The following is a 26363-nucleotide window of genomic DNA, read 5'->3' as shown; positions in this document are numbered from 1 at the left end:
AGAGAAGAAGAGCACAGAAATACACAGAAGAACCCTGGGCTCCCCATCTCTCTCCTCTTCCTGTTTCTGACTGCATGCAAAAGCTGGCTATCTTTCTGTCTTTGGATTCTATGAACCAAGTGATACTCTGCATGCCTCTAACAGTGCTTGGCACAGAGTAGGTGCTCAATAAATATTTACTGAATGATTAAAACTGTCCTTTTCTCTTAAGCTGGCATCTGTTGGCTTCTGCTACTCTATGTTCCAAAGAATAGTAAGATTCTGTCAAAATCTTAGTCATCAGTAGCTAGGGAAAGCTGGCTCCATTCTATGACTTCAGAACTCCAGAGTTCGTCTGATGGAAACCCCGTGTGGGAATGGTTGGTGTGAGAAGCAGCTGTCTTCTCTGGGGACTTAAATGTCTGAGCTGTCTCAGTTAACAACAATAACAAAAACATTATAGATAGTAAAAGGACTTTCCAGCTTTTGTGTGTACATGTGGATTTTTTTTTTTAAATTATAAAAGAATCTTAGAAAGGCACTGGGGGAGAGAAAAACGACACCATTCTAATACAAACGAATGCATCAGAGAAGAATTCTGTACCACAAGAGATGGGTCAATTAGCACTGGCTTCTATGTATTTGCAGTACACTAGGGAAAGAGGGCACTTGTTTCTTGATCACTGTGAAGAATTTCATCTTTGGCAATCTCTGGAAAGCCTTCTTAATGACATGGTATCACTTAGCTATGCAGGGCTTGTTGTGGAGGTCATAAAAACATTGCCTAAGAAATGTGCACTGAAAGAAGAAAGGCTAAGTTAGAGAATGGGAGTGATACCACAAGAGCTTTAAGCAATTTTGCAGTGAGATTGCAAAAAGGTGGAATTCAACCGGGAGAGCGTCAGGAGAAAGACCAATGAATGGAGCATGAACAATATTTGCTGCAAATAAAAACACAAACACATTAGCTGCCGCCTTTTAAAATGTTGCAAATGTATTTTATCTTGGAGATCGGCTTACATTAGTTCTCGAATCTTCGCTTCCAATTTTTGAGCATCAGCTCCACAAAATTCAAAAATCTGTTTACAAACACACAAGGGGAAATACGTATTGGTTTAAATATTTGCAAAGATGTTAAAGCTTTGAGTTTTGTTCCTGTTAAATTATCCTCTACTCATTTTCGTTGTCTGAAAGATACTTAGAATATAAATACACATTTAACACATTAAACTCATGGTGTTTCAATTACTTGGCACATTTCCAAAAATCGTTTATGCTAATTTTTTGTCAGATTTATAGAATTCTTCACAATAGTCTTCTAAACCGAGGTCTAAAACATATAGTGTGTTAGAAATGAGAAAACTCAATCACTGAAACCTCTCAGAAACTTTATACATTGGTCTTAAGGACTTGTTAATTCATACACGATTTCTTGAAATCAAGTGAGACGTAATTTCCCATGCCCTGACCTTTGCACAGGTCATAGTATTATAAACAACTGATTCTAAGCAGCGCATATTCTTTCCAAATTGTCACATCTCTGTCTCAGGATACATCTCATAGTGGATGGTATATTTTATTTGGAACACTTTCCAGTGGTATGTAATATAATAGGTGCGTCTGTCAATGTGTGACTTAGATTTGATTGAAATATGGAAGTTTAAGACCCTTACCATGCATTATCACGTTAGTACCAATAGTATGATGTGCTTTTAGAGAAGGCAGAATGTGGGTTAACTGAGGACAGGGTTAGCTGAAGACTTGAGTTTCCAGTGAGGGAGGTTTCAGCTGCCAGAAATGGTGTTAGGACTTTGGGACAAGGGTTGGAAAGTTGTAGAACAACTTCAATGCTCCGTGTCTAGCAGAGAAGAAACCATCCCTGCTTCTAATGATTCTGCTTCCCCAGGCAGCAGCATTCTATCTGGGGGCCGCCTGTGAGCATGGTGGTACATTCCATTTCTTGAAAGTAGACCCCAGTGTGCCCCAGACTTGAGACTCCATCTTGATCCCATTTTCACTTACCGGCTTGCTCACGATTCCACTTCCATTACAGCAAAAGGCTCTTTTGAGTCTCGAGAATAGGGTTACCTAAGTGTGGGTGCAGAATTTCATGATTTATCTGAGTTGCCTGGTTTGTACCCATTCCCTCTATAAATAGTTCTTGTGGCACTGGCTGGCGGGGAGGAAGAGGTCAGAAAGGATCTACAAAATGTTTCATTTCTAAGAGTCGGGTGGCAGGTGGATGGTATCTAGAAGCATGAAGGGAGTTTCTGAAATCTTCTGAGCCCAGAGCAGGTCACAAGACAAGAACCCCTGGCAGGAACATGGGCAGGGTTTGGCCATCTGAATGTGGGATTTGGCCAACAGTTTTCCAAAGTGATTTGATCAATTTCTATTCCCCCAACAGAGGATGAACGTTCTGGGTGTTCCATATGCTTGACAACACCTGGTATTGTCCATTCTTTTTTATGTTAGTCATTCTGGTAGCTTTAGGGGACATTAAATTTATCACCAGATTCCATGGATTTTATCTCATGAACTTTCCCTTGAACTGACTTTAGCAACAGCATACGATCTGTCTGTCTCCAGTCCTATGTCCCTTAGTTCCCTTCCCCCTTGAAGATCAAAACCACAAATCTAGTCTTTGTAAAATTCTTCAAGGTTTCTTCACCACCATAAAATCCAAAGTCCTACAGGGATTCCTTGATTTTGTCCTATCTACCTTACTGAAACTCTGACCTCTAGCAATTCATTACCATTGGATTCACTTACTTATCTAATTTAACAAATCTTTAATAAGCGTCCACTCTGAGCCAGACCTTGTAAACATGCCAGACAAAAGTCCCCTCTGGAGTTCATATTCCAGTGATAACTTTGTACTAATGTATTGTCATCGAAAAATTCCTGATACATACCCACCCTATTTTGTTACTCCCCCTTCTTCCCTTCTTCCTCGCCTGCTAGTTTTAACCATCCTTCGAGATTTAACTCATGAAGTCTCTGTGATCTCCTAGAACTGGGGCATTCCACTACTCAAGAGTCGATTCTGTTACGTCGTCTCCTGCAGCTGACCAAAGATGGGGACTCCGCCTCATGTTTTCCCTCCATACTTCTAGCATCTAGCTAGGAACCTTATACGGAGTGGGTGCTCTGTTAATGGTTTTAGGTCTGATGTGAGCTAAGCTAAGCTGATTTCTGTCACTGAAGTACAAGTCCAAGACTCTGGGTAGTGTTACATTTCAGAGACCAGGTGTTACCTATTTTCTTCTTTGTCCAGTTTGTCAAAAGCAAATGTGAGGTGTTTTCCTGTCTAGCATGGGGCTTTATATACAGGAGCTTCATGTGTGTAGTTAGTGACCGAGGAGCAGCTCAGTGGTAAGAGTTTATGGAATAAGTAGCTTTCTTGTAAAGAGATACACATACAAGGGAACTAGCATATAATTTCTGCTTACAATGTTTTCTCATTTTAATCTGCATGTTGGGCGGTGTCTTTCAAAGGCATGTTCCACTTCTCTCTCCTCAATGCCTTCACTTTATAAGCACTGCTGTCACCTCCCCCCCCAGCCCCACACCCATGACTGCTAATGAAAATGACAAGCTCCAGTTTACGGAGCCCAGTGGGATATGGTGCAGGGCAGGGGGTGGGGCTCTCCATGCATTTCAGAACCAACGATGCCCATTATGAAAAATGAGCATCTTTCATTATGAACTTCTTTTTAAAAAGATTTTAAGTAATCTCAGTGCCCAATGTGGGGCTCTAACTCACAACCCTGAGATCAAGAGTCACACACTCCACCAACTGAGCCAGCCAGGCACCCCTTATTATGAACATTTTCAAACACACACACACACACACACACACACACACACACAGTAATAAAGTGACTCCCTACCCGCCATTGACCCATCACTCAGGTCCAACCAGAGGCATCTTTTTTTCCCCAATCAATCACCTATAAAAAGTATATTACTATTACTGAGAAAATGCAAAAGATTCAAAGACAAGGGTCCCTTCCTAACAAACGGACTTCTGAGAGTACCAATTAAGGAGTTTAATGATGTATTCATAGAATCATTATAATAAAACACTTTGGACATTTGATAGGCAATGTGGTCCAGTGAATACTGAAGTTAGGTTTGGACCAGCTGACTTAAAGCTTGCCAATTTTCCAGACTTCTTTACTGAGTTAAAAGCAACAACAGAATCCTCAAAGCAACAATAACAACACAAACAAAAGAGCCCAAACCACCAACCAACACAAGACACTTTTTTGGGAGAAGGCTGTAGCAATGTTCATACATATAATATAATTTCATTAGCTGTAATAGTAGGATGTTCCTTTTCTTCCTTACAAAGGGCTTGCTAAGGCATTAAATCTTACTAATGAGATGGGAGGAATATGTCTAGCAAGAGAATGGTGAAAAGCACCTCCACCTGCTGAGAGCTGGACGGTGTTAATTACTTTTTGATCCCATCTTTGCTTCTTTCTCTGATTCAACCAGACCCATGCCTTGCCCTGAATTGACCTCATCATGGTGCAGGTGTTTGCACACTTCCCCCTGGACTTTCACAAGGCTGTTGTAAGGCAGACTTTGCAAAGGCGAGCAGCTCAGTTGTGGTTTTTGGAGTTTAGCAAAGTCAAACCAAGAAGGCGGGGCCTCTTAGAAACAGTCTGTTTCCAACAGCTTGAATTTATATGCATTTGGATTCAAGATGAAAATATGAAAGCAATCTATTATCTCTTTTTTTCAAAGCTACACTGGCCTTCTTCTCAATTTGTTCCAGCAGTGAGATTTCAAGAAAACACTAATTTGGTTTCATTTTCTTATAGCTGGCTTAGAAACTCCAGCTGCATACCTATTTCTCAAGCATGAGTGGCATAAATACTATTTTTCTCCTTCTATGTTGGAGGTTGACAAACTTTTTTTGGAATGGGCCTGATACCTGTTTCAGGCTTTGCAGGTCATATCCTATGTGTTGAAACTCCTCAGCTCTACTACATATAGTGTGATAGTGGTCAAAGGCAATATTTAAACAAATGGTCATGACTGCGTTTCAGTAAAACTTTATTTCCAAAAGCTGGTAGAGGGTCAGATTTGACCCTGGGGCCACGGTTTGCCAAGCCTTAGCCTACTGCCATCAGTTGAAGGTGTTGAGCACACGCGTGAAGCTGCCTGAGAACTCCTCTCTCAGTACAATGTTGTTTTCTGTTGAAGGGAGAAAGGGGCATGAGTCTAATGTTGTGGGGATTTATCCTACGCCACACTGAGAATCATGAAAAGTGATTTTGGTCTCTGGCCGTAAGAGATGCCATTCTGCCCATTACCAGAAGAATAGGATGAAAATTTGTTCATGGGGATAATAATGGTTTTGGAGCCATTCTCTTCAATGACCTATACTCCTGTTCTCATGTTCCCACTGGAAGATCTGCTCAACTTTCCAATACTGGGAAATCCCTTCACCGACTTATCCCCAGCTTGAGGTGAATATATCAGTTGAGCCTAGATAAAGGTATGAGTTCATGATTATCCTCTCCCTTTCTGGGGGTGTTCTGCCCAAGGGACAGGTCTGCTCTCCGCCCACTGTCCTTCCTTTTCTAGAAAGCACCTCTGAAGCAGGCCTCACGGAGGTCTAGAAGGCTATCATCACCCTGTGTCCTCACTTTTGGAGCATGACAGTTGAGAAAAGCAGCACTATCTCCTCCACTTAGGTGGGTAAGTTTCTCCTCCGCGGTCCAAGATTCTCTCTTAGATGGGCCATCTCAAAGTCTAGGCTTCAGGGGAACAGGAGAAAGTCTGTTGACCTGAGCCTAAGCCATGTTCTGTAATTAGCACAATTTAGTGTTATTACAACTTACAATAAAGGTGATATTTTGATTTTCCACATGACTCTGTGTGAGAAGAATTAACACAGCAGGTCTGGTTCCTTATTTCTTGCTTGTCTCCAAGGGAACCATGATTGATCCTTCATCAGTGCCCCAGAGACTATTATGTACCCTCCCCCCACCAAAGTATTCTTTGTATCAATAATTGATGATTTTGTTATATATATCTGGAGTGATGGACCATGCCACACTGGCTAGCTTGGCATAAACATCAATATTGATGACTTGCACCTGGTTTTATTGTTGGGGTCCTAGTCTCCATTGTTATAGGTGGTTGTGTAGCAATGGTTGCTTAGCAAGATGTGTCTACATGGCCAGTCCCCACATAAAGGCCTCAGACCCTGAATGTCAAAAGAGCATCCCTAGGCAGAAACAGTCCACAGATGTCCTTGAAGTGCACTATTAAAGAGAGAGCGAGCACTCCTATGTGTCCCCAGCCAAGGAAGAACATCAGAAGTTTGTGCTGGACCTTTCTGGACTCTACCAATGCATATCTTTTTCCTGAATTTTTGCTCTATATTTTCTGTTATAATAAATCTTAGCTATAAGTATAACCTGCTATTGAGTATTGTAAGTCCTTCTGGCCGATCACTGAATGAAGTACTCCTACATTTCAATGATTTAAACTTTAGATTACAGAGCTTGGAGGAGGATGTAAAATTTAAGGGGTTCCCAGAACTCGGTAACTAAGATAAATAATATTTTAATATATATTTTAAAAGCCAAACATTAATGCAAAAAATCCATCATGAATAAAATATCAAAAATTCAAATAAAGACAGGTTTCCACCCTATACCTGCAATCACCAGCCTCACTCTAATCCCTGCCCTGGAGACAAGAGGTGTACAAGTAATTACTGTCTATGAATTACAAATATCTAGAGCAGTATCTTTAGCAATGGTGCCAAATGGTGATAAAAGCTTGCTGCTCCTCTCTCTTTCTTTCCCTCTATCTCACTTAGTTCTTGCCCCTCCCAGTCAATTAATCTCTGCTGATGTATCAGCTGCTTATGGGCCTGACATATAACCCCTAGACACTATGGGAGAGAGTGCTTTTATTTTCCCTCAGGTAGAAACCCTCTGTGTCGTAACAACATCCTTAACAGTTTGAATATCCCTGGGCAAAAAACTCTTAAATGCTAAGATGACTTAGCTTAAATGGATATCATAGTTATTTCGAAGAGTTTTAGAGGTCTCTCCTAACCACTGCTTCTAAATTTCTATTTATTCGTAGATTTTCAAGGAAATAGGGGCACAGACAGATTCTGGGGCTCTAGCAATAACCTTATTTTATAATATGTACCAAGTCTAGTGCTAAAGCATTTATATACATTATCACAACTTTTTGTGACAACAGTTCAACGATACATGATACAGTCCCCATTTCAAAGGGAGGGAAACTGGATTCAAGGTGGTGAAGGCACATTCCCAAGGTCACACAATAATAAAAGGCAGACCTGGGGTTCAACCCACAGGTGCCTGACTCCAGAGACAGCAAAAACTAGCCACAGACATTCTTTTGGGCAATCAAGTACTATTTTTTATGAACTTGAACAGTGAGTATTTGGGAGGGTGATTCTCCAAGGACCACCATCCTCCTCACTTTCTATTATCTCACTTACTGTCCCTGCCTGGCTCTCGAAGAAACCAATCCTGTCCTCTCCCGAGCACCCCATGGTGCTGCCCCTTGGGGATTTTTATACCAACTTGAAGGAGGGAGCACACTGAAATGACTTCTATGTCATCTGAGCAGGAGCCCTGCTGTTCACAGGCACAGGGACAGGAACTTCCCCTGACTCGATGTGAGCATAGGAGCTCTTAGTTCTTCAGAATTATTCATTTGTAAACAGCTCACTTATTAGCATCTATGTCCCTATATCCTATGGCTCTTATGAGTAGATTAAAGTGCTTTGAGGAGCCATTTATTCTCACATCAAAAAATGAAAGAGGGAACAGATTTCTGATGTTGGCCCATGTTTAAGCAGTTGGCCAAGAGTTGCTAAGTCTTCCTTTCTGCTATTCCACTGATATGTCAACGTTGGTCTGGAATCAATGTTATTAGCCCAGGGGATCTCCTGATGGGCTTCAGAGGCTCAATGAATAACTAGTATCATATGCACATTGCAGTTTATGTATTTTTCTACTTAGAATACACTATAATATTCTGGTTAGGGATAGTATAATAGTTCGTATAATAGAATACACTATAATATTCTGGTTTTGGATGGCCCCTCTGAAAGACACTGTGGATTTTTTTTTTTTTTTTAAACAATAGTTAATCTTACTGGAACAGGATGTGGGTGTCCCAGGTGGAAACACGAAGGAATACAGCAGGAAGAAACAACCCTACCTTATTTATTGCCTAGAATTTGCTTTCATTGTCTTTCACCCCAACAGTGTGAAGTAATTACAACTGTTGTTTATAGTGCATCCCTGCTAGGGGGCCATCCAAATCTGCCTGGAAACTTCCAGCAACACATAATGCCTCTTATCTACTGAGACCCTGAGTCATGGTTATGTAGCTTTATCTGCTTCAGTTTTTTAAAGTTTTATTTGTTTATATTTTATGTATCTTTGAAAATAGTTGAAATGAGCTAGAATCAAGGGCAAGATAAAGCGACACCACCATTCAAGTATGATTCGGTATGGAGATGGCAATTAAGGGAATGCTAGGAAACTGCAGATAAGGGGGAGGCTATTGTATTTGAGTAAAGGAAGTAATCTTGAGATTATTGGCAGCAATCATAAAAGAGAAACCCGGGGGATTCCCTAAACCATCTGATCTAATGCAAGGGAGTGGATCATAGTTTTGAGGGCAGCAAACATTTTCCTAAGTCTGTTCTATGAGGAATTATCGCAGGGCTTTTTATACAATGTACATTTAAAAAGGCATAATGGATCATGGCTCTTTGCCAGACATTTTACCAGAAATGTGAGTACCTTTCTTATAACATCCCTTAATAGAAACTGGATTCTAGGCTTTTTTTTTTTTTTTTAAATACTAGATAAATGCTATTTAACTGCTTTCCTAAGTCAATTTTTAGTTGCACTGTCCCAGGTGAAAGAGAGATGGAAGTGGTCTCAAAGAAATGAACTTAATCTTTTTCCACTCCAAGGAAAACAATGAATGTCATTGGTAGCTTTCCTAGTCAGTTCTATTGAGAGAGGAGGGAAATTCACAGAGACTGGTCCTTTTGCACAGTTACACTCAATTTTCTCTGGTTCCAGTGATTTTCCTGTACAGACCATTACAGGATAGAACCTGGGGGCATTTCAGAGGTCTCAGGCTTTGACTGCAGCTCTGGATGCAATGGAAGAGGTGGGGGAACCCTCCAGAAGCCCTATATGGATCTCAGATATGAAATGCTGGGGATTGAGTCAAAGAGGTAAAGGGATTTGTAATACCATATCTTTAGGATTTCTGTCTCGTATTTTTTCTGCTGTTGTCTTTTGCACAGATGGTTATTCCTTGTCAAATGGAAACCAGCATTGCCAATCTTCTCTGCAGGTTTTCAAATGATATCTAAATTGACCCAAGTATGACTCTTTGTGGAAATACGATCATACATACAAAGTTTAGAAGTAGACTTATTTGTATATTATGACGTGAATGATCTCAAGTTGTTGTTTTTTAAATAACTCCATAACCAAGATGCTAAGTTAGTAATATTCAATGAGACCCTCAATTCTCAAGAACATTTCTTGGGACATGGGTATCCATGTTATAATCAGAGGCTGGCTAACTCTGGAATTAAAATAGAGGGAGAGGCAGGTCAGCTTAATGCATGGTGTCATCAATTCAGTTAATTTTCTTTTCCATCAGCTAACTGGCATAAAACTCAAATTTGAGATCCTTCATGATGCCTAGAATACAGGCATTTTGTTCTAACCCTTCAAAAGGGATCTGTCCCTATAGAAACCAGTTTAGAAAAAATTAATATAAGAGGTCACCCCACCCCCAACTGAAAGTTCTTCTACTTCCATATAGAACTGAGACCAAGCAGGGTCAAGCCTTTCCTCAAAAGCATAGCTATGGATTTGCTCAAGAGCTTAAGACACATAATCAGCTGAGCACCCAAAGTTTTGTTTCATAAAATGGAGAGCAAACTGTTGAGTTGTGACAAACCTTAAGCAGTATCATCTGCAGAAGAGATGAAACCAGAAAGCTGTTCTGGGCTGAAGAGAAACCCTTCCTGAGTCAGACTGGTATGAGGACAGAGCGAGGAGGGGAGGCAGAGCTGGCAGTGGGTTGCAGGCCAAAGACAGCGGCTTTCATTTACTCTTTCATTTGTTCATTGGCTCATGAATCAAACATGGAATGAGTATTTTCTACCCAGGGGGATTCTTCTACATACTGACATCAACTCCTCCAGGTGCTTGGAATAGTATGACAAAAATACATGAAGTTAAGGTCTGAGTCAAACAGAAATGGACTTAGAAAAGTAGATTGGGTCAAAATTGTGAACAAATTTGAATGTCAGACTTGAATATGAGTGTTTAGTCTTGATTTTGCAGACAGCGGAGGGGAAGGGCATCCAATTTTAAATAAGAAAATGACAGACATGGAGCTGTGCCAGGATCTATTTAGGAAAGAAGACAGAGCTACGGTGTGAACTTGGGGTGGAGGAGGGCTATCACACTTGTTTACGTTAAAGGTAGTTATAGCTGGAATTATAAGTAGGGATGAAATTACTAAAGGAGAAGAAGTAGAATGGGAAAAAGAACCTTCGTAAACACTTATATTTTCAGACAGTAGGAGATAAGCCAGAGGAGAGCTGGGGGAAAGGAACAGGCATAGGTGCCAAAAGAGGAGGAAGTTTCTAGAATATAGAACCTAATTAGTTAATGGTGCTTTTGTGTAATCAAGGAATACAAGGGTTGAGAAATGGCTATTTGAATTAGGTGCTGGAAGATCCTTGGTGACTTTTAAAAGAGCAGAGGAAGGAATAAATTATAAATGAGAATTGAAGGTAGTAAATATATTCTACTTTTTCAAGAGTTAGATCATGAATAGTTTGATCATTGATTTTTTTGTCATTAGAAATTTTTTGGTTGCAAGCGACAGCAAAAGCAACCCCAGGTTTACATAACTAAAGAATCTGCAGGGGTAGTACAGGCTTCAGGCATGGATAGCTTCAGGGTTCAAACAATGCCACTGGTGTTTCTGGTCTGAATTTGCTCTTTTGATGTATGGTGGCTTCTTTTTCAAGATCCCTATGGTGGCAAGCTAGTTGTATACCATCAGCGTCACATCTCCCCAAGTTCAAATCCAGTGAAATTGAAAAAGAAGGCTTTTACTTAGCTACTTAAGCCAAGTCTTACAATTAGCTCTGGTAGGGCTTGGATTGGCTTGACTGGAGTCAAGGGGCTATTCTTTTTTTTTTTTTTTAAATTTTATTTATTTATTTGACAGAGAGAAATCACAAGTAGACGGAGAGGCAGGTAGAGAGAGAGAGGGAAGCAGGCTCCCCGCCGAGCAGAAAACCCGATGCGGGACTCGATCCCAGGACCCTGAGATCATGACCTGAGCCGAAGGCAGCGGCTTAACCCACTAAGCCACCCAGGTGCCCTCAAGGGGCTATTCTTGATGGGGATGGAGTTCACTCACAGATCTAGGCCTGGAGATGGAGCCTTAAGGAAGCACATGGATCAAGAATGGGAAGGGGCATGGTAACCTGGAGGAAAATCAAAGAACTCTTGATAGAGAATGAAGAATGGAAGTCGGTAGCAAAAAACGAGTGTCCAAACACCAGGTCTAAAAGAAGGTAGCTGATTGATTGAGGCCTGGAGCACAAGGGAGAGAATGCAATCAAGGTACGATGGATGAAATCCTTTCAAAAGAAGGAAGCATTTTCATTTCTGAGATGGAAGAGAAGAAGATAAAAAATGGCACAGAAACAATCTGATCTATGGGGGACAGGGAGTTGGGGATACATAGGCTAATAGTTTCAATTTTCAAGTAAACACTCAAGAGAGGGAATAGGTAGTGTTAATTCTTTTTGAAGAATTATTTGTATCTATTGCACCAATTATGTTATAGCAAATACCCAACAAATAGAAGCTAAAAATGAAATTCCATTGCTAGCCTACCAACTGCTTTCACTTTTTATGTTGTAGACACAATCTTCCCCAAAGTTTAAGCCTGAATATTTTTGCTTTACATATGTTCTTCCTAACACTTTTAATCGCACACACTTTCATACAGTAGATGTAACACAAATCCTTTTAGCAGGTCTACTAGAAAAGACATTGAGCTTGCTTTTGTATTTTGTTAGAAGTAATGCTACAATTACTATACACTTAGGGACTTATTTTTCCTTGAGGTATTTTCATAGCAAAGGTTTCCAAGGATAGATAATTGTGTGAAAGGGAATCAACAGTTTGTTCCTCTTAAGCATGTTGCAAAGCTACTTTTCATAAGGTATGTACAATTGTCAATGCTCCCAGCCATATGTGGAATTACTACTTTCAACACACGTGAAATATTTCAGACATTTTATTTCATTAATATCTTTGTGATAACAACTACCGTAACATGCTCAGCACTTATGCGTGTCAGGATGGGTCTACAAACTTGAGTCATATTAATTCATTTAATTCTCTCAACACCCTTTGAGGGGAGAAACTTAATGATCTTTGTTTCTACAGATAAGGAAATTAAGATCAAAGAGGCTTTTAAGTGAAGTGTTACAAAGTGGTAGATCAGGTATTTGAACCACAGAAACCTATATCCAGAGCCCACATGCTTAACTACTAGGTTCTTCTGCCTTGTGATTGTCTTTGATTAATATTTACCCAAGTATTGCCAACAATTTGTATACATTTGTGTGAGAATTTCATCATGTCGTTTTCTGTAAGTTTCTTTTTTGGTGGTTCTGCCCCATCAAAAAGGATAAGATAGGGACAATCGTGAGATATTTCTTATGGATTTGGATATCTCAGACTGTCTGAATGAGAATATTTATTACAATTCATGCATTTTTTGTACTCCTTGCCAATATGGAAAGTTCAGAAACTAAGAATTCCATTGGTAAATATTAAAAATAAATGCCGTTGTTTCATCCATCCTGGATGCCCCAGGCCTTTTTTTAGATTCTGATGATTCTATGATTCAACTCTGCCAGTTACCATGGAAACATACCTTCTGGGCCTTCTTGAACATCTGAAATGTGGGTATGACTTTGACATGATAAATTTGGGCCAAGTCCTGGGAAAGGAATGAAATGGCATGAAGTCACAATTTTGGTATCCACACTCTACACCGGGCCAGAACTTTGTGACTTCTCAGGAGGCATGTCTGAAAGACCAGGGACAGCTAAGACTTGGTAGATTCTCTTGCCAAGGAATGTCAAAGCTTCTAGGAACGCTACCATAGAAAATGGTTGCTCTCTGAATTCCTGAGCTTTCTCCTCTCAGGGCCCTGGGAGAGGGTTGAGCAATGGAGGCCAAAATAGAACAGATGCCAAAGGACTAAATGAACTCTATTTAGAAGAACTTGTGAAAGATTACAGAGGGACCCCAGTTGAACCCCATATGGAGACAGCACATTGCAAAGATAAGGAAGAGTAGAGGTACCTTTACAAAGCACACGTGAGACATGGGGTGTTAATACTGGTCTCGCAGTGTCAGTTAGGGTTTATTTGTCTCTTTCTTTTAGGCCTTACTCCCCGCTTCACTGCCTGTGTTTGTGAAAGATGAATCCAAAGTCAAGAAAATATGTCAGAATTGCCATTACTATAATCCATTACAATCTTCTTTCAAATGGCAGTTTTCGTTTATCTGGTTCAAAAGTCAAAAGAAAGGATCAACAGAACTGCACTTCTCTCTCTAATATACATATCATTTTATGGGGGTGAATCCCTCCCCTGCCGCCTATCACACACACACACACACGGATCCACACACATTAAATTATAAATTTCATGACCACAGCAAAGACAACTAATAAATAAATTACTGTTAAAGAAAACTGTGCATTTTGTTTCACCTGAAAAGGGAAAGAGCTATAATCAAAAAGGCAGACAAGAACATGTGTTAGGGAGGATGTAGAGAAATATGGAGAGCCCTCACGCACTGCTGGTGGAAATATAAAATGGCGTAGCTGCTTTAGAAAATGTTTTGCCAGTTTCTCAAAAAGTCAAACATAGAGTTACAATATATGGCAAAAATTCCACCCCAGATAGGTACTCAAGAGAAATGCAAATATAGATATACATGTTATACTATCATTACTCATAAGAGTCAAAAGGTGCAAACAACCCAAAAGTCCATCAAGAGCTGAATGGCTAAATAAAAGGTGGTGTAGCCACATGATGGAATACTATTCAGCAATGAAAAGGAATAGAATGTTGATAACATGCTAGAATATAGAGGAACCTTGAAAACTCATGCTAAGTGAAAGAAGCTTGTCATAAATGACCACCTGTTCGATGATTCCATTTATATGAAATGTTCAGAATAAGCAAATCTAACAGAATATAGACTTATGGTTGCCCAGAGTTGGGAGAGAAGGAACTGGGGGTGACCACTAGAGCCTCCAAAGTGTTTTTTGTTTTGTTTTGGTTTTGGGGGTGGTAAAATGTTTTAGAATTGATGACAGTGATGGTTGCACAACTCTGTGAATATAAGAAAGGACAAAGAGATAATGATCCTGGGTGTATTCTGAATGCACAATATATGATTCACTTTCAAGGGCAATTAAACACTGTAACACTTTGATGACGTTTGAAGGAAACGGAGAAATGGAACTTCTATTGTGTTCTGGGAACTATGTCCTATATCTTATGTATTTCATCTCATTTTATATTGTTAAATTTTATTTGTCCTGTTTTACAGATGAAGAAAATGAAGTTTATAAGTGATAAGAAGTCACAAAACTATAAAGAAAAGGATGGGTGCATAACAGATTTTTTGTTATTCTAAAGCTCAGATTTAATCCAGTATGTCCAACGATCACTTGTTACTGTTTTTTTCCGAGTTATAAATGGACAAATATTAGGAAGAATAACTTTTCAGATACTTTGTGTATACCGATAAGGCACATTTTTTTTATTTTAAAGATTTTATTTTTTTATTTGACAGATGGAGATACAAGTAGGCAGAGAGGCAGGCAAAGAAAGAGAGGGGGAAGCAGGCTCCCTGCTGAGCAGAGAGCCCGACATGGGGTTCAATCCCAGGACCCTGAGATCATGACCTGAGCCAAAGGCAGAGGCTTTAACCCACTGAGCCATCCAGGTGCCCCCCAATAAGGCACATTTTGACTGAGGACACGAGGCTGATTATTTTCGGGTAGAGGGTGTGGAAAGAAGAATCTAAGGAGGGAAATGAAGGAAGGATTTCTTGGAATTCCTGTGATGTTTAAAAAACCCACAAAAAGCACAAGATATAGCAAGAGGAAAGCAAGGCATATTAATTAAAATGTCTGTAATGCATCGAGTAAAGTTTTAGTACTTGACTAATAATTTACTATAAGGGTAACAAACCACTTTTCACCTTGAATGCAATATCACCCAACTAGTATTGTCTGTGTAGAGCAATTCTGCTCAGCGGGATTCTGGGGCAGAGCTGAGAGCAAGTGGAGGAAAACGTTGGGAAGTCTGCCATAGTATGGGAGAGGAGGGGGCAGGAAGAGAGTCACATACTTTCTCACATACTTAAAAATTAATACAAAACATCTAAGAACATTATGAGGAAATTTACTACCAATTAAAAGAAAAAAATTACAAAATTCTACTCGACTTAAAATTGACTATATAATCAATGAGATCACTGAGACAGGACTTTCAAAGACACTGCATTGCATTTGGATTTTATGTATCCCCATGGAAGGATCTAAGATTCTTACCCGAGAATCATCCACATCCACATTGGCAAACATTACATTTCGGTACTGCAGAGACATTGCCTTCAAAATAAAGGAATAAAAAAATTCCCTATTAGCTTAGCATTAATACTAAATTAACATGAGAATTACACACTTTTCTCTTGGCAAAAACAAACCACAAACAAAAAGACTGTTCAAGAGAACTGAGCATCACTCTGGCATTTCACTACTGCCTGGAACTTAAAGCACGAGAGTCAAATATGAGATGATACCAAGGTCAAGTCAAGATCACTGGCAGATTCAGAGGCTAAAGAACCATACTGGAGATCAGAGTTTCAAAGCTGGGAAAGGAAGCGAAGAAATCATCACATGTGGGTCCAGATTTACTCTGCAGGGTGAGGGGACAGAGGAAAGCCGCAGCTCTCTTCTGCTTCTGGTTTGTTCTGAAAGCATCTTTGGCAGCAGTGGTGACAAAGGTGTTGATAATGGGTCTGGGAATAATGGATGCAGCGGCAGCCTGTAAATGTCACCCCTTGTGTTTTTTCTTTTCAGACAGCTGTGTTCATACTTTAAGGACACTTAACAGCATCTGGATTTGTCTGCTTTAACATTGTATCTCAGGCATTTCCAGTGACCTATTTCAAATGGGACCTCTCTCTGATGGTATGAGGCATCCAGAGACAATGGAAACTCTTCTGTTGTAGGGATTCTCTTCAGCTGTTGTCTGGAGTTTGTGACCGAAGTGGGAGTTCTTTCTCTGGTGGCCCATCAAGGTTGTGAAAATGGGGAAAAACTCTCAGATAACAGTATTTTTCAGACAGAAGAGAAGCTGATTTTGGTCAGCAGCATCTCTGTGCCTTATAGGAAAATGGGATCACTCATGAACTCTTGGGCAATTGACTTGTACTTCAAAGTTTGAAGATATATGGATGTTCCCCAGTAGGAGTCATGGGAATGAGTTTGACCTATGTGGACATCTAACTGTATTTATGAAGTTTTCAGAGCCTGTCAGGAAATGGATAGGGTTGTGGAAGTTGCCATGTTTGCATCAAGTAGTATGTATACATGGGATAGATATAAGTTCTTTGCTCGGCTGGGTTCCCCTATGGACACTGCCTTCCTTTCATTATCCCATTCCATCCACTTATGACCCCATCCCCACCCACTCTTCCTTCTACTCTGTTCTTCCTCGTATGTAGTCTGCTACTATTCGTTTACCTATTCTGTTGATCTTAGCTCTAAAATATCTCCTGAATTTGATCTTCCCTTCTTTCTCCAAAACCACTGCCCTAGTTTTGGAAAACCTATCATTGAGACTGTTGTCACCTTGGGTTATCTGCCGTCAGTCTTTCTCATCCATTTGTGTATAGCACAGCTAAAAATATTCTCTACACTCTCTATTTGACCACAGTAGAATTCTTTTTAAAATTCTTCTGTTTTGACTGTCTACAGCAGCTCATTAAATTATAACACAAGGTCCTTCTTGATTTGGTCTCAACTTTCTGTTTGAAGTTCATTTGTCACCATGCCTCCGTGTAAACTGTAAGTATACCTCACAGAATATTTATTTGTTTTTCCATAATCATACCAAGAAATTTCTCAACAAATATATAACTTCTCCTTTCTCCTGAAAATGCTCTTTTCAGGATGATCCTCTTCACCCAGGGTCAGCAAACTGCACCCCATAGAACAAAGCCAGGTCTCCACATGGTCTTGTAAATTAAATCATATCAGAACACGATTTGCCTGTTCTTTTGTGCATTGCCACTGGATGCTTCTGCACTACAACAGTGAAACTGAGTAGTTACTACAGAGACCACAGGGTCTGCAAACTTGAAAATATTGACTGTCTTGTCCTTTACAGAAGTTTAGCTGGCAAACTTCCATTCCACCTTCCTGCAGAGCCTGGAAAGGAAAAGAGGCAGAGATTCCCTGGGCTCCCTCGCAGCTAGAGTTCTGGATGCAGATTGATTTTTCCCATGAGATACATGCAGGAGAGACATGGAAGGTGGAAGTGAGACAGTAACTACTTTCTTCTTGTCTTTGGATGTTCCTGCTGGAAAGCAAAACTGTGGGTCATGGAAGTGGTTTTTGCTGGAGGCAGCAGCAGAAACCAGACTCAGGCACTGGTGCCCAGACATCAGCTTCCTGGAAGTCCAGAGGCACTTGTGACAGTAGGAGCCTCATGATTCTGGTTCTAATTTCCAATTGATACTCTATTGTCATTTTGTTTTCTTCTTCCAGGGAAGGGGAGTGGCCTTCCATCCCCCTCTTACTTCTGATTATGGCCAAGTTAGGATCCTCAAAGTGGGGTATGTTGTGTTTTGAGAGAATCATTCAAGGAACCTATTAATCTAATATTTCAATAATTTTAAAAGCAATTAATTCCTTGTATTAAAATTCTTTTCTGTTTAATTTGGTTTCTGTTCCCTGCTTTGACCTCTGACTAGTAAAGTAACCTAGAGTAAGTAAAGCCCTTTCTCCCTCCCCTTATGTACTAGAAGTTTAAAAAAATTACGCACATGGTATTTGAATAATTATCATGCAAAATTTCAAACCTTACAAGAAAGATAAAGGAATCCAAAATTAATACACTTTTGCTGGAGAAAAAAAACTTCTTTGATATGCATCTTTCTGTTTCCCTTTTCTCTATATATATGTGTGTGTTTATATATATACACGTACATGTATGTGTCTGTTTTACATAAATGGGACCATCCCAGATACATTTTTCTATACTGTACTCTTATCACTTAATACTACATTGTCTTGGGGACAATGTCACTATTCTGTATGGGTCTACTTGATTCTTTTTAACATCTGGACAGTCTTTCAGTATGATTTTGCCAAAATTTATTTTAAAACTATATTTGCATTAATCTGGATTCCACCAGGAAACAGATGGCACATTCAAATTAGGACCACTTGGGCAGTTTATCTCCAAAGGGCTAACTAGGTCTATAAAAAGTAGGAATGGGTATTGGAAGAGCTACAGGGGCCCGGACAAAACTGTGGCAGAACTGTTATTGCCCTTAGGGCAAAGGTATGAAGAGAGGAGTTACTAAGCCTTCACATTCATTGCACTGTCTGGAAATGTCACATGTTGGCTGTTGGAATTTGATCAGCTTTGACTGTGTGGCATTTGAGTATATTTATACTCTGGAAGCTGAACACTGAACATTTTCTTTCTTCAAGTTTTGAGTGTCAGAATAAAGGGGCCCATGAGATAATAAAATATTTCCTCTGGATAGTCCAATAATTTTTAAGTACAGAATGGATGTTGGGATGTCATGTAGCCAATTTCTGTACTGTCAAAGGTTGTGACTGTGGTTAGAATGAATTCAAGACACTACAACAAAACGTATGATGTACTATATGCTGGCAAAATGAACATTAAAAAAAAAAGAACAGGGAAACAAAAAGAAATTTAAATTTCAAAAAAAAATCCAGTTCAAAGTGAAATGTTAGAAACTTTGCTGAAAAGAGACCATAGTATATTCAGTCGTGTAGAGAAATCAAAACTTCTTTAAATTTGAAGAAATATTTCAAAAAATTGACCATAAGTGTGAAACTTCTCCAAGATAAGGAGAAATGAAAATGCTCTGAAGTTCTTTCTGTGGCATGTGACACCAAAAATAAATAAAATGTTAAAAACTTTTAAATGGAGCAGTAAGGAAATTAACCAGATGAAACACTGTATAGACATTAAAGTTATAATCTGGAGACCCTACATAAAGGCAAAAGAATGTGTACATGGAAAAAAGACCCAAATAAAATTATATGATTATAACTAACTAGAATATTTTACTAAAATAGTTTATAAAGTAGAAAAGACATGAAAGAATGTGTAAGACATAAGTTCTGATAATAGGGTTGAAGGATGGGAGAAATCTATTATATTCTAGTTAAAAAAACAAGTATTTTTTTTTTCATAAACTATTCCAATATTTAGAACTTCTGAACTCTGGAACTTAGGCAAAATGTCATTATTATGAATAATCCATTCATTTGTACCACTGTACCCTTTTGCTCATCTGGATGCTGCTTGCAGAATTAGCCATAGATAAATAGTATTAATCTTCTAGTATGTATACTTACGATCTTATTAGATCTTGGTATGTTATCATCTGGATAATCAGGAAACTTCAAAAAACTATGATTCCATATGGCTTTTAAGTGCAAATTTTTAAGATTGAGAAAATTATTAGGGGATTTAAGATTCCTTCAAAAACTGGGAAATATATACAGGTGATACTTACATGAACAAGAGGACAAATCTTTTGGCAAGGACCACACCATTTTGCTGAGAATTCAACCACCACAAGTTTGCTTCCGGCAGCTTTCAAAAATGTTTTTAATTCATCCTGAGACCAGAGCATAAATGAAATACGCATAATCACTGCATTTCATCCAACTTGCAGATAATGACACTTCAGTTCCTGAAAACTTTAATGAGATACTCCACCCTATCATTCTCCAGGAGACATACTTTTCCTAGAAGTCCCTGTGGTCACATATATTTAACTTTCTAAGTATACATAAGTGACTCATAAATCTGCAAAAAGTGATTAGGACTGTATTTACCAAGTGGTGGTTCTTAATGGTAGGTTACCTCTGGGGAGAAATAAGATTGATCAATGAAAGATAAGGGGTGGAAGGTAGTGGTGGATAGTTGTTCAAGGTGGACATCTATATTTGACTTTTTTAACAAGGACCCAAACAGGCATTAATAGTGAAATTTAAAAGAAGAAAAAAAAGTCTAACACCTTGAATCCATTTCTTGTTTTTGTTTTGTTTTGCTTTGGGAGGTAATCATTACTAAAGCTGTAGTCAAACCATACATTTAAAGATTTGAAATTCTTCTCACTGAGAATCTGCAGTGATTTTTCCATCAGCTGTCCAGATCATTTAAGTAAAAGTTTCCCTTTCTAGAACCTCAGGCCATTTTTATCATAACTTCCTTGGCCTCTGACCAGACACCTGGCAAGTACTCATAGAGTGGATGAATGATTTGTTTAGTTGATGAATGATTTGCTAATATGCAGTGTTCCGTATATTATTTTTTTCTTTTCCTTTTCCTTTTCTCACTGGAATAGCACGGACAATAGTAGCTAATTTACTCAGCACCTGGTGTCCTCTTCCTTAATGTTTACTATCACCCTCTGGAATGGGTATTAGTTTTATCTCCATTTTGCAGATAGAATAAAACAAAAGGTTATTAACTTTCTTCCAGTCAACCAGCTGCTTGGGACTGTTAACCTAAGCAGCCTAATCCACAATTCCTTTTCCTAAGCAGTACACAAAATCATCTCCTGAGTTCTTTCTAGTCATGGGGTTCTCTCTCCCTCTCACTGGCCTGAATTCTATCACATACTCATCCCTGGACCGATCATTAAGATGGGGAATGGATCAAGTCAAGCAGGGCCTATCACTGGAATTAGGAATGGGGTTAATTCCATACAAATGGCATACTGCTCTGTAATAGGGGAATCTTGACAATTATGTTGCGATTTGATTTAGTTTCAAGCAGATGAAACAGATGACTGAAGGAAGATATGCTCTCTTTCTTTACCCGTATTCGTCTAGGATGGGGGGGGGTGTGTGTTACTTAACTCTTTAAAGAGCTAGGCCAAGCTTCCATTTCTTACTTGCTTCTGAAATTATTCAGTAGGTGTCATCCTCACAAGCCCTCAACACCCTCACTTTTCAGCAGATGCTAAGGTGTAAACTGGCCTAGCTGGATCCATGAATTTGACTTGGCTAAAGTCCTCTGAAGAGAATATCCCCATAGGATACACACTGACTCGACAAGTACCTATTAAGACTGATGCTATGCCAAGTAATGAACACACTGCTAGGATACAGCTTGTGCAAAAATAAAAACAACAACAACAAAAAACCAAAACAGAAAACACTTCTCTGCCTCCATGGAGATAATTTATTTATTTATTTTAGGAGTTTTATTTTTTTGTTTAAGATCTTATTTATTTATTTGACAGAGAGATAGAGCCAGAGAGCACAAGCAAGAGGGAGAGGAAGAAGCAGGCTCCTCACTGAGCAGGAGCCCGACTGGGGGCTCGATGGGGGGCTTGATCCCAGGACCCTGATTATGACGTGAGCTGAAGGCAGGTGCTTAACAATCTGAGCCACCCAGAGCTTATGTTTAGAGGCAGAAGCTGATGGTAAGATCAGTAAGTAAAATACGCTCTGTGCTAGTAATCATTGTTAATAAAAAAAGGAGAAAGATAATGCCAAAAGGAAGGGAATGAGCTGTAAGTCTAGGTGGCCAAGGTTCACCTCGAATAGAAGGGGACATTAGAATACAGATATGCAGGGGACAACAGGCCCTCAGGAGAGGTCTCTGAGGAGGAGACAGGGCATCTCACAGGGTTAGTGAGACCCTGGGTTATTCTGTAAGATTCCCAGAAAATTAAAAAAAAAAAAGCAGCATCACATACAAATATGTGGTATTTTAAAACATTTTCTTATAGCAAATCTACATGGCAATGCCTTCTTTCAATCTGGTTAGCCTCACTTTTGTGACCTTATATATAGCTGCATTTGGGGAAAATGTCAAAAGTCTAAGTCAGAGGGTACTGATGGATAGCAGGCCCAAGCCCTATGCCTCCCCCCTTCCCCCCAGGCCCATGCCTCCTGTAACAGGGCCTGGCACCAGAATGTCTGGGTTCTAAGGCCTTCCCTCATAAATGGTGTAGAACCTTAACCACTCTTACATTTCTTCTTTATAAATAAAGAACTCTCCCTGGCCTATCCATAGATTTTGATTTTTTGTGTCAGTAAAACTGGACAATGGATAGAAAGTGGCTTTATAAAATACCACCTAAGGAATTGTTGACACTGTTGGCTGTCATTTTTCTTACCCTATTCCATAGGCACATCTGAGGTTTCTATTTTCTAGAATAAGAGAAATATACAGACTTTTATTTTCACAGATTGTTCCAGGTGCAGCTAAGGTGGAATCAGTGGGATCAGGTACAGGACAGGATGTGTTAGGAGTTGGCCTGGATTCAGCTAGAGTCAGAGGAAGAAATGAGAATCAGAAAACAAAACCCTTCCGATCGATTTGTTGCTTGGCTACTCTCTAGATAGTGCCATCTCTCGAGCAAGAGAAAAGAGAGCAAGACTTAAAAAAAAAACCAACAACTCCCCTTGCTACAGAGCAGAGCAGTGAAGGAATCCTAATAGAGGAAATTCTTAAGGTTTATCAAATCTGTTCTCAAGGTTGTCTCTTTTGAAATATCAGTGAAGCCATATAAATACTTGCCATGTCTTTAATAATCTGAACCATCATTTCCTGGGAATTGTTGACGAAACCTGCCTGTTGGTTCAGTTGGCTCACAGTAGCAGTCTGTCATGAAAAGATCCTAGCTGGAATAGAAGGGTAACTTCTCTATGATGTCATTAAACATGACATCTCAGAACCCAGAACTTCGGCAGACTTGAAGTGAATTTCACTTTTATGTTATGACTAGGTAGTCAACGTGTGGTCAGCCAAGAGCCAGCCAACTGCGGGCCTTGTGCGGAGACTCAATAATCAGTCTTTCTACTTTTGATCTTCTGCCGTCTATTTCCATAACCCCTCTTCCTTCTCCACCCCCTGCAACCACCAAATGAGAAATAAGCAAGCTAATATTAAATAGATGAAGACTATTTTCAGCTGGGAGTTTGAGGGGATTGTTTTGCAATTGAGAAAAATAGGAGAGCCTTAATCCTATAATTGTAGGCTTCCTACCAATTAGGTTTTATGAGTCATAAATTCTCTGAACTTTGTTATTTTGTTCTAATCATTTAGGAGGTAACGAAATTTCACTTTTATGGACTGGACCATGGGTAGGCAAACTTTTTCTGTAAAGAACCAGATAACTCGGGCTTTCTGGACCACTTGGACCTGGACTCTGTTGCCTAGTCTTTGTTTCCATAATCTTTGTTAAGAATGCAAAACCCATTCTTAGCTGGCGGCTCATACAAAAAACAGCATTTTGCCAAATCCTACACATGGTGATTTGTCATTTTTCAGAATTTAACGTTAGGAAATAACCCAAACGTGGCCATGACCAATGTTCCCCTTATCTTTTTCAGAGCAATTACAAGAAAAATGAAAGAAGTTGCAGAATTCTAGAATAACATAAAAACATTCAAAATCTTCCTTTCTGGCCTTTCTATATATCCAGTCAGGTCTCTCAGGTATGGGAGTTGCCAGCCTTTCCTTTTTTTTTTTTTTAAAGATTTTTATTTATTTATTTGACAGACAGATCACAAATAGACAGAGAGGCAGGCACAGAGAGAAGGAGGGGAAGCAGGCTCCCCACAGAGCAGAGAGCCCGATGCGGGACTCGATCCCAGGACCCTGAGATCATGACCTGAGCCAAAGGCAGAGGCTTTAACCCACTGAGCCACCCAGGCGCCCCTCCTTTTTTGTATGTATTAGATGAAGTATGAAGTGTGCGTATTTTCCTGTATGGCCACAGGCCCACTTGGCTTTTGTAGCAGATATCAGCAGTCCCCTCCCAGTGCCTGCTTCCTCTACTTTCTACCAAAATACACTGACTTTTCTGTGGATGAATTTATCCCTCCTCCATTTTATAGTAGCTATGCAGTTTGTGTGGGATTATTCTAACCCCAAATCCAGGGTTAGACCCTTGTTGTCTTAATCCAACCAAAAGTCTTATCTTTAGGTCAAGAGTTAATGAAGCAAGAGGAAGAAAGCAAGAGAATGCCATTTCTAGCATGTGTGACAGAGTCAGCAAAACTTTCTCTTTCCTCATCCGGATATTAATAAGAATCTGGCTGGCAGCTCTTACAAAACAACACACAGGAACCCAGCCTTTGCTGAAGGCCAATATTCCACAAAGATGTGAGGAGACATTGAAGAGAGTTGGGGTTTGGGTGATACCTTGATCTACGGGATTAAGTGTGGCCAGAAGTTCAAGCTAAGTCTGAAACATTCATTTCCACAGTAAATTCCTTTATGGTTTAAACTGGATTAAGATGGGATTTCTGATAGTTATCTGGAAAGTATTCAGATACAATATTATAGAAATTTCTCCCCCTGAGTCAAATTGCAAGCACTATGACTAACTTCATCATGGGTGGTTTTTTTTTGTTGTTGTTGTTTGTTTGTTTGTTTATTTGTTTGTTTTTTAAAGATTTTATGTATTTATTTGACAGAGAGAGAGATCACAAGTAGGCAGAGAGAGAGGAAGGGAAGCAGGCCCCCTGCCTAGCAGAGAGCCCGATGTGGGGCTCGATCCCAGGACCCTGGGATCATGACCGGAGCCAAAGGCAAAGGCTTTAACCCACTGAGCCACCCAGGCGCCCCCATCATGGGTGTTTTAAAATTTCTCACATAAGGTATGTTGTAATAGAGCAAAATCTAACGTTATGATCAAGGAATTTAATTTCTTACTTCTGATATACCGAGGCTCAAAAGATTCATTGATGCTCTGCAATGCCCAGGGAGAACATGGAAGGAACATGAGCTTTTGGATTCCGACAAATGTTATTTTCCACTTCATGGTGTATGACAGGTGCTACAGTTGGATAAAATAACTTGGTTTCAAATCTGAGTGCTGCCTTTCTGAGATCTTGAGCGAATTACTGCTTATGTCCTCATCTGTGACATGGGGAGAACATCCACCTCACGAGGGTGTGGTGAGAATGAAGAGATATGAAAAAAAACCTGGTCAAGTGTGTATAATTTCTAGCCCAAGCTAGCAAAGACATGCATTCCCTTCTGGATTCTCAAGTTTATACTTCAGAGAGGGCTTTCTTAACGCCTTAGAGAATAGAAAGCAAACAGAAATTCAACGTGTTCCCTTTTGAGATGGCAGAATTCTAAAAAGAGAAACAAAACCTAGCTGACCACAAACCTTTGGGGGCATGCTAGGTTGGCCATACCATAGTGTTGGCCAACACTGACGAACTAAATATTTTAGGAATAAACAAAGCCTCTTATTCATCTTGACAAAGACCGGAAGCTCTGGCAGCACTGCCTGCAGTCTTGCATTGCATGCTAACTGCCGGGCGCAGAGCAGTGACCGCCCCTCTGGAGGGGCCATACTCTTTCCGGTCAACCACTATCCCCGCCATCTTTTACCACTTCAGAAGAACTCAAGGTGGAGTGGCAAGGGGCCTTTCTGTTGTGGGCATGCAGCTATTTGACTTCTACTAGAGTAGGCATTAGAAGTTTTTCTAATGTCATTCCTTTCCCTTTGCCTCTAGGGTGTCCCTACTTATTTATACTACTTGGCTGGTTTCTGTTGGCATTTGAGTTTGAGACCCCTGATGCTGATGTTTCTACCATCACAGGCAGGAATTTTTTTTTTCCTGGCCATATATTGAAGATCTTATCATTTCCTTCTCCTTTTCTCTCTTTTTCATCCAAGAAGGAAAGACAGATGTTGATACATATTGTACATCCTTCAAGCTCCCAATTAGGAACCACTGCTTTAATGTGAGGGCTCGGTTCTAAGCATCACTTTATTTAGGTTACCTTGAAAGTACACAGTTAATTAAGGGGACCGTGTCTTCTCGACAAGTGAGATGGCCAAGGTACAGTACTGCAAGTTTAGACAAGTTATCCTAGGCAGAATTTAGAATTCAAGTCTGGGTCACCTATCACTGTCACACAGGGAGGAATGTGGGGTCCGTTAAAA

The 26363-nt window shown here is 39.8% G+C and overlaps 1 protein-coding gene across 2 annotated transcripts; it reads right to left on the bottom strand.

Moving 5' to 3' along the window:
* Positions 1–995: 995 nt before the first annotated feature.
* Positions 996–22996, bottom strand: TXNDC8 (thioredoxin domain containing 8). Of its 2 annotated transcripts, XM_059412231.1 has the most exons (6): positions 22973–22996; positions 19947–20051; positions 15709–15768; positions 13006–13071; positions 2002–2067; positions 996–1058 (listed from the first exon to the last, which is right to left on the bottom strand). In XM_059412231.1, exons 1-6 carry the CDS (start codon positions 22994–22996, stop codon positions 996–998), a joined length of 384 nt encoding a protein of 127 aa, XP_059268214.1. The 2 variants fall into 2 exon arrangements, with proteins under 2 accessions (XP_059268214.1, XP_059268215.1); XM_059412232.1 differs by lacking the exon at positions 2002–2067.
* Positions 22997–26363: the final 3367 nt, after the last annotated feature.

This window comes from Mustela nigripes, chromosome 9 (assembly GCF_022355385.1).
Source record: "Mustela nigripes isolate SB6536 chromosome 9, MUSNIG.SB6536, whole genome shotgun sequence".
Taxonomy (NCBI): Eukaryota; Metazoa; Chordata; class Mammalia; order Carnivora; family Mustelidae; genus Mustela; species Mustela nigripes.
Note: the sequence above shows the minus strand (reverse complement) of the source record. Positions and strands in the feature narration are given on the sequence as shown.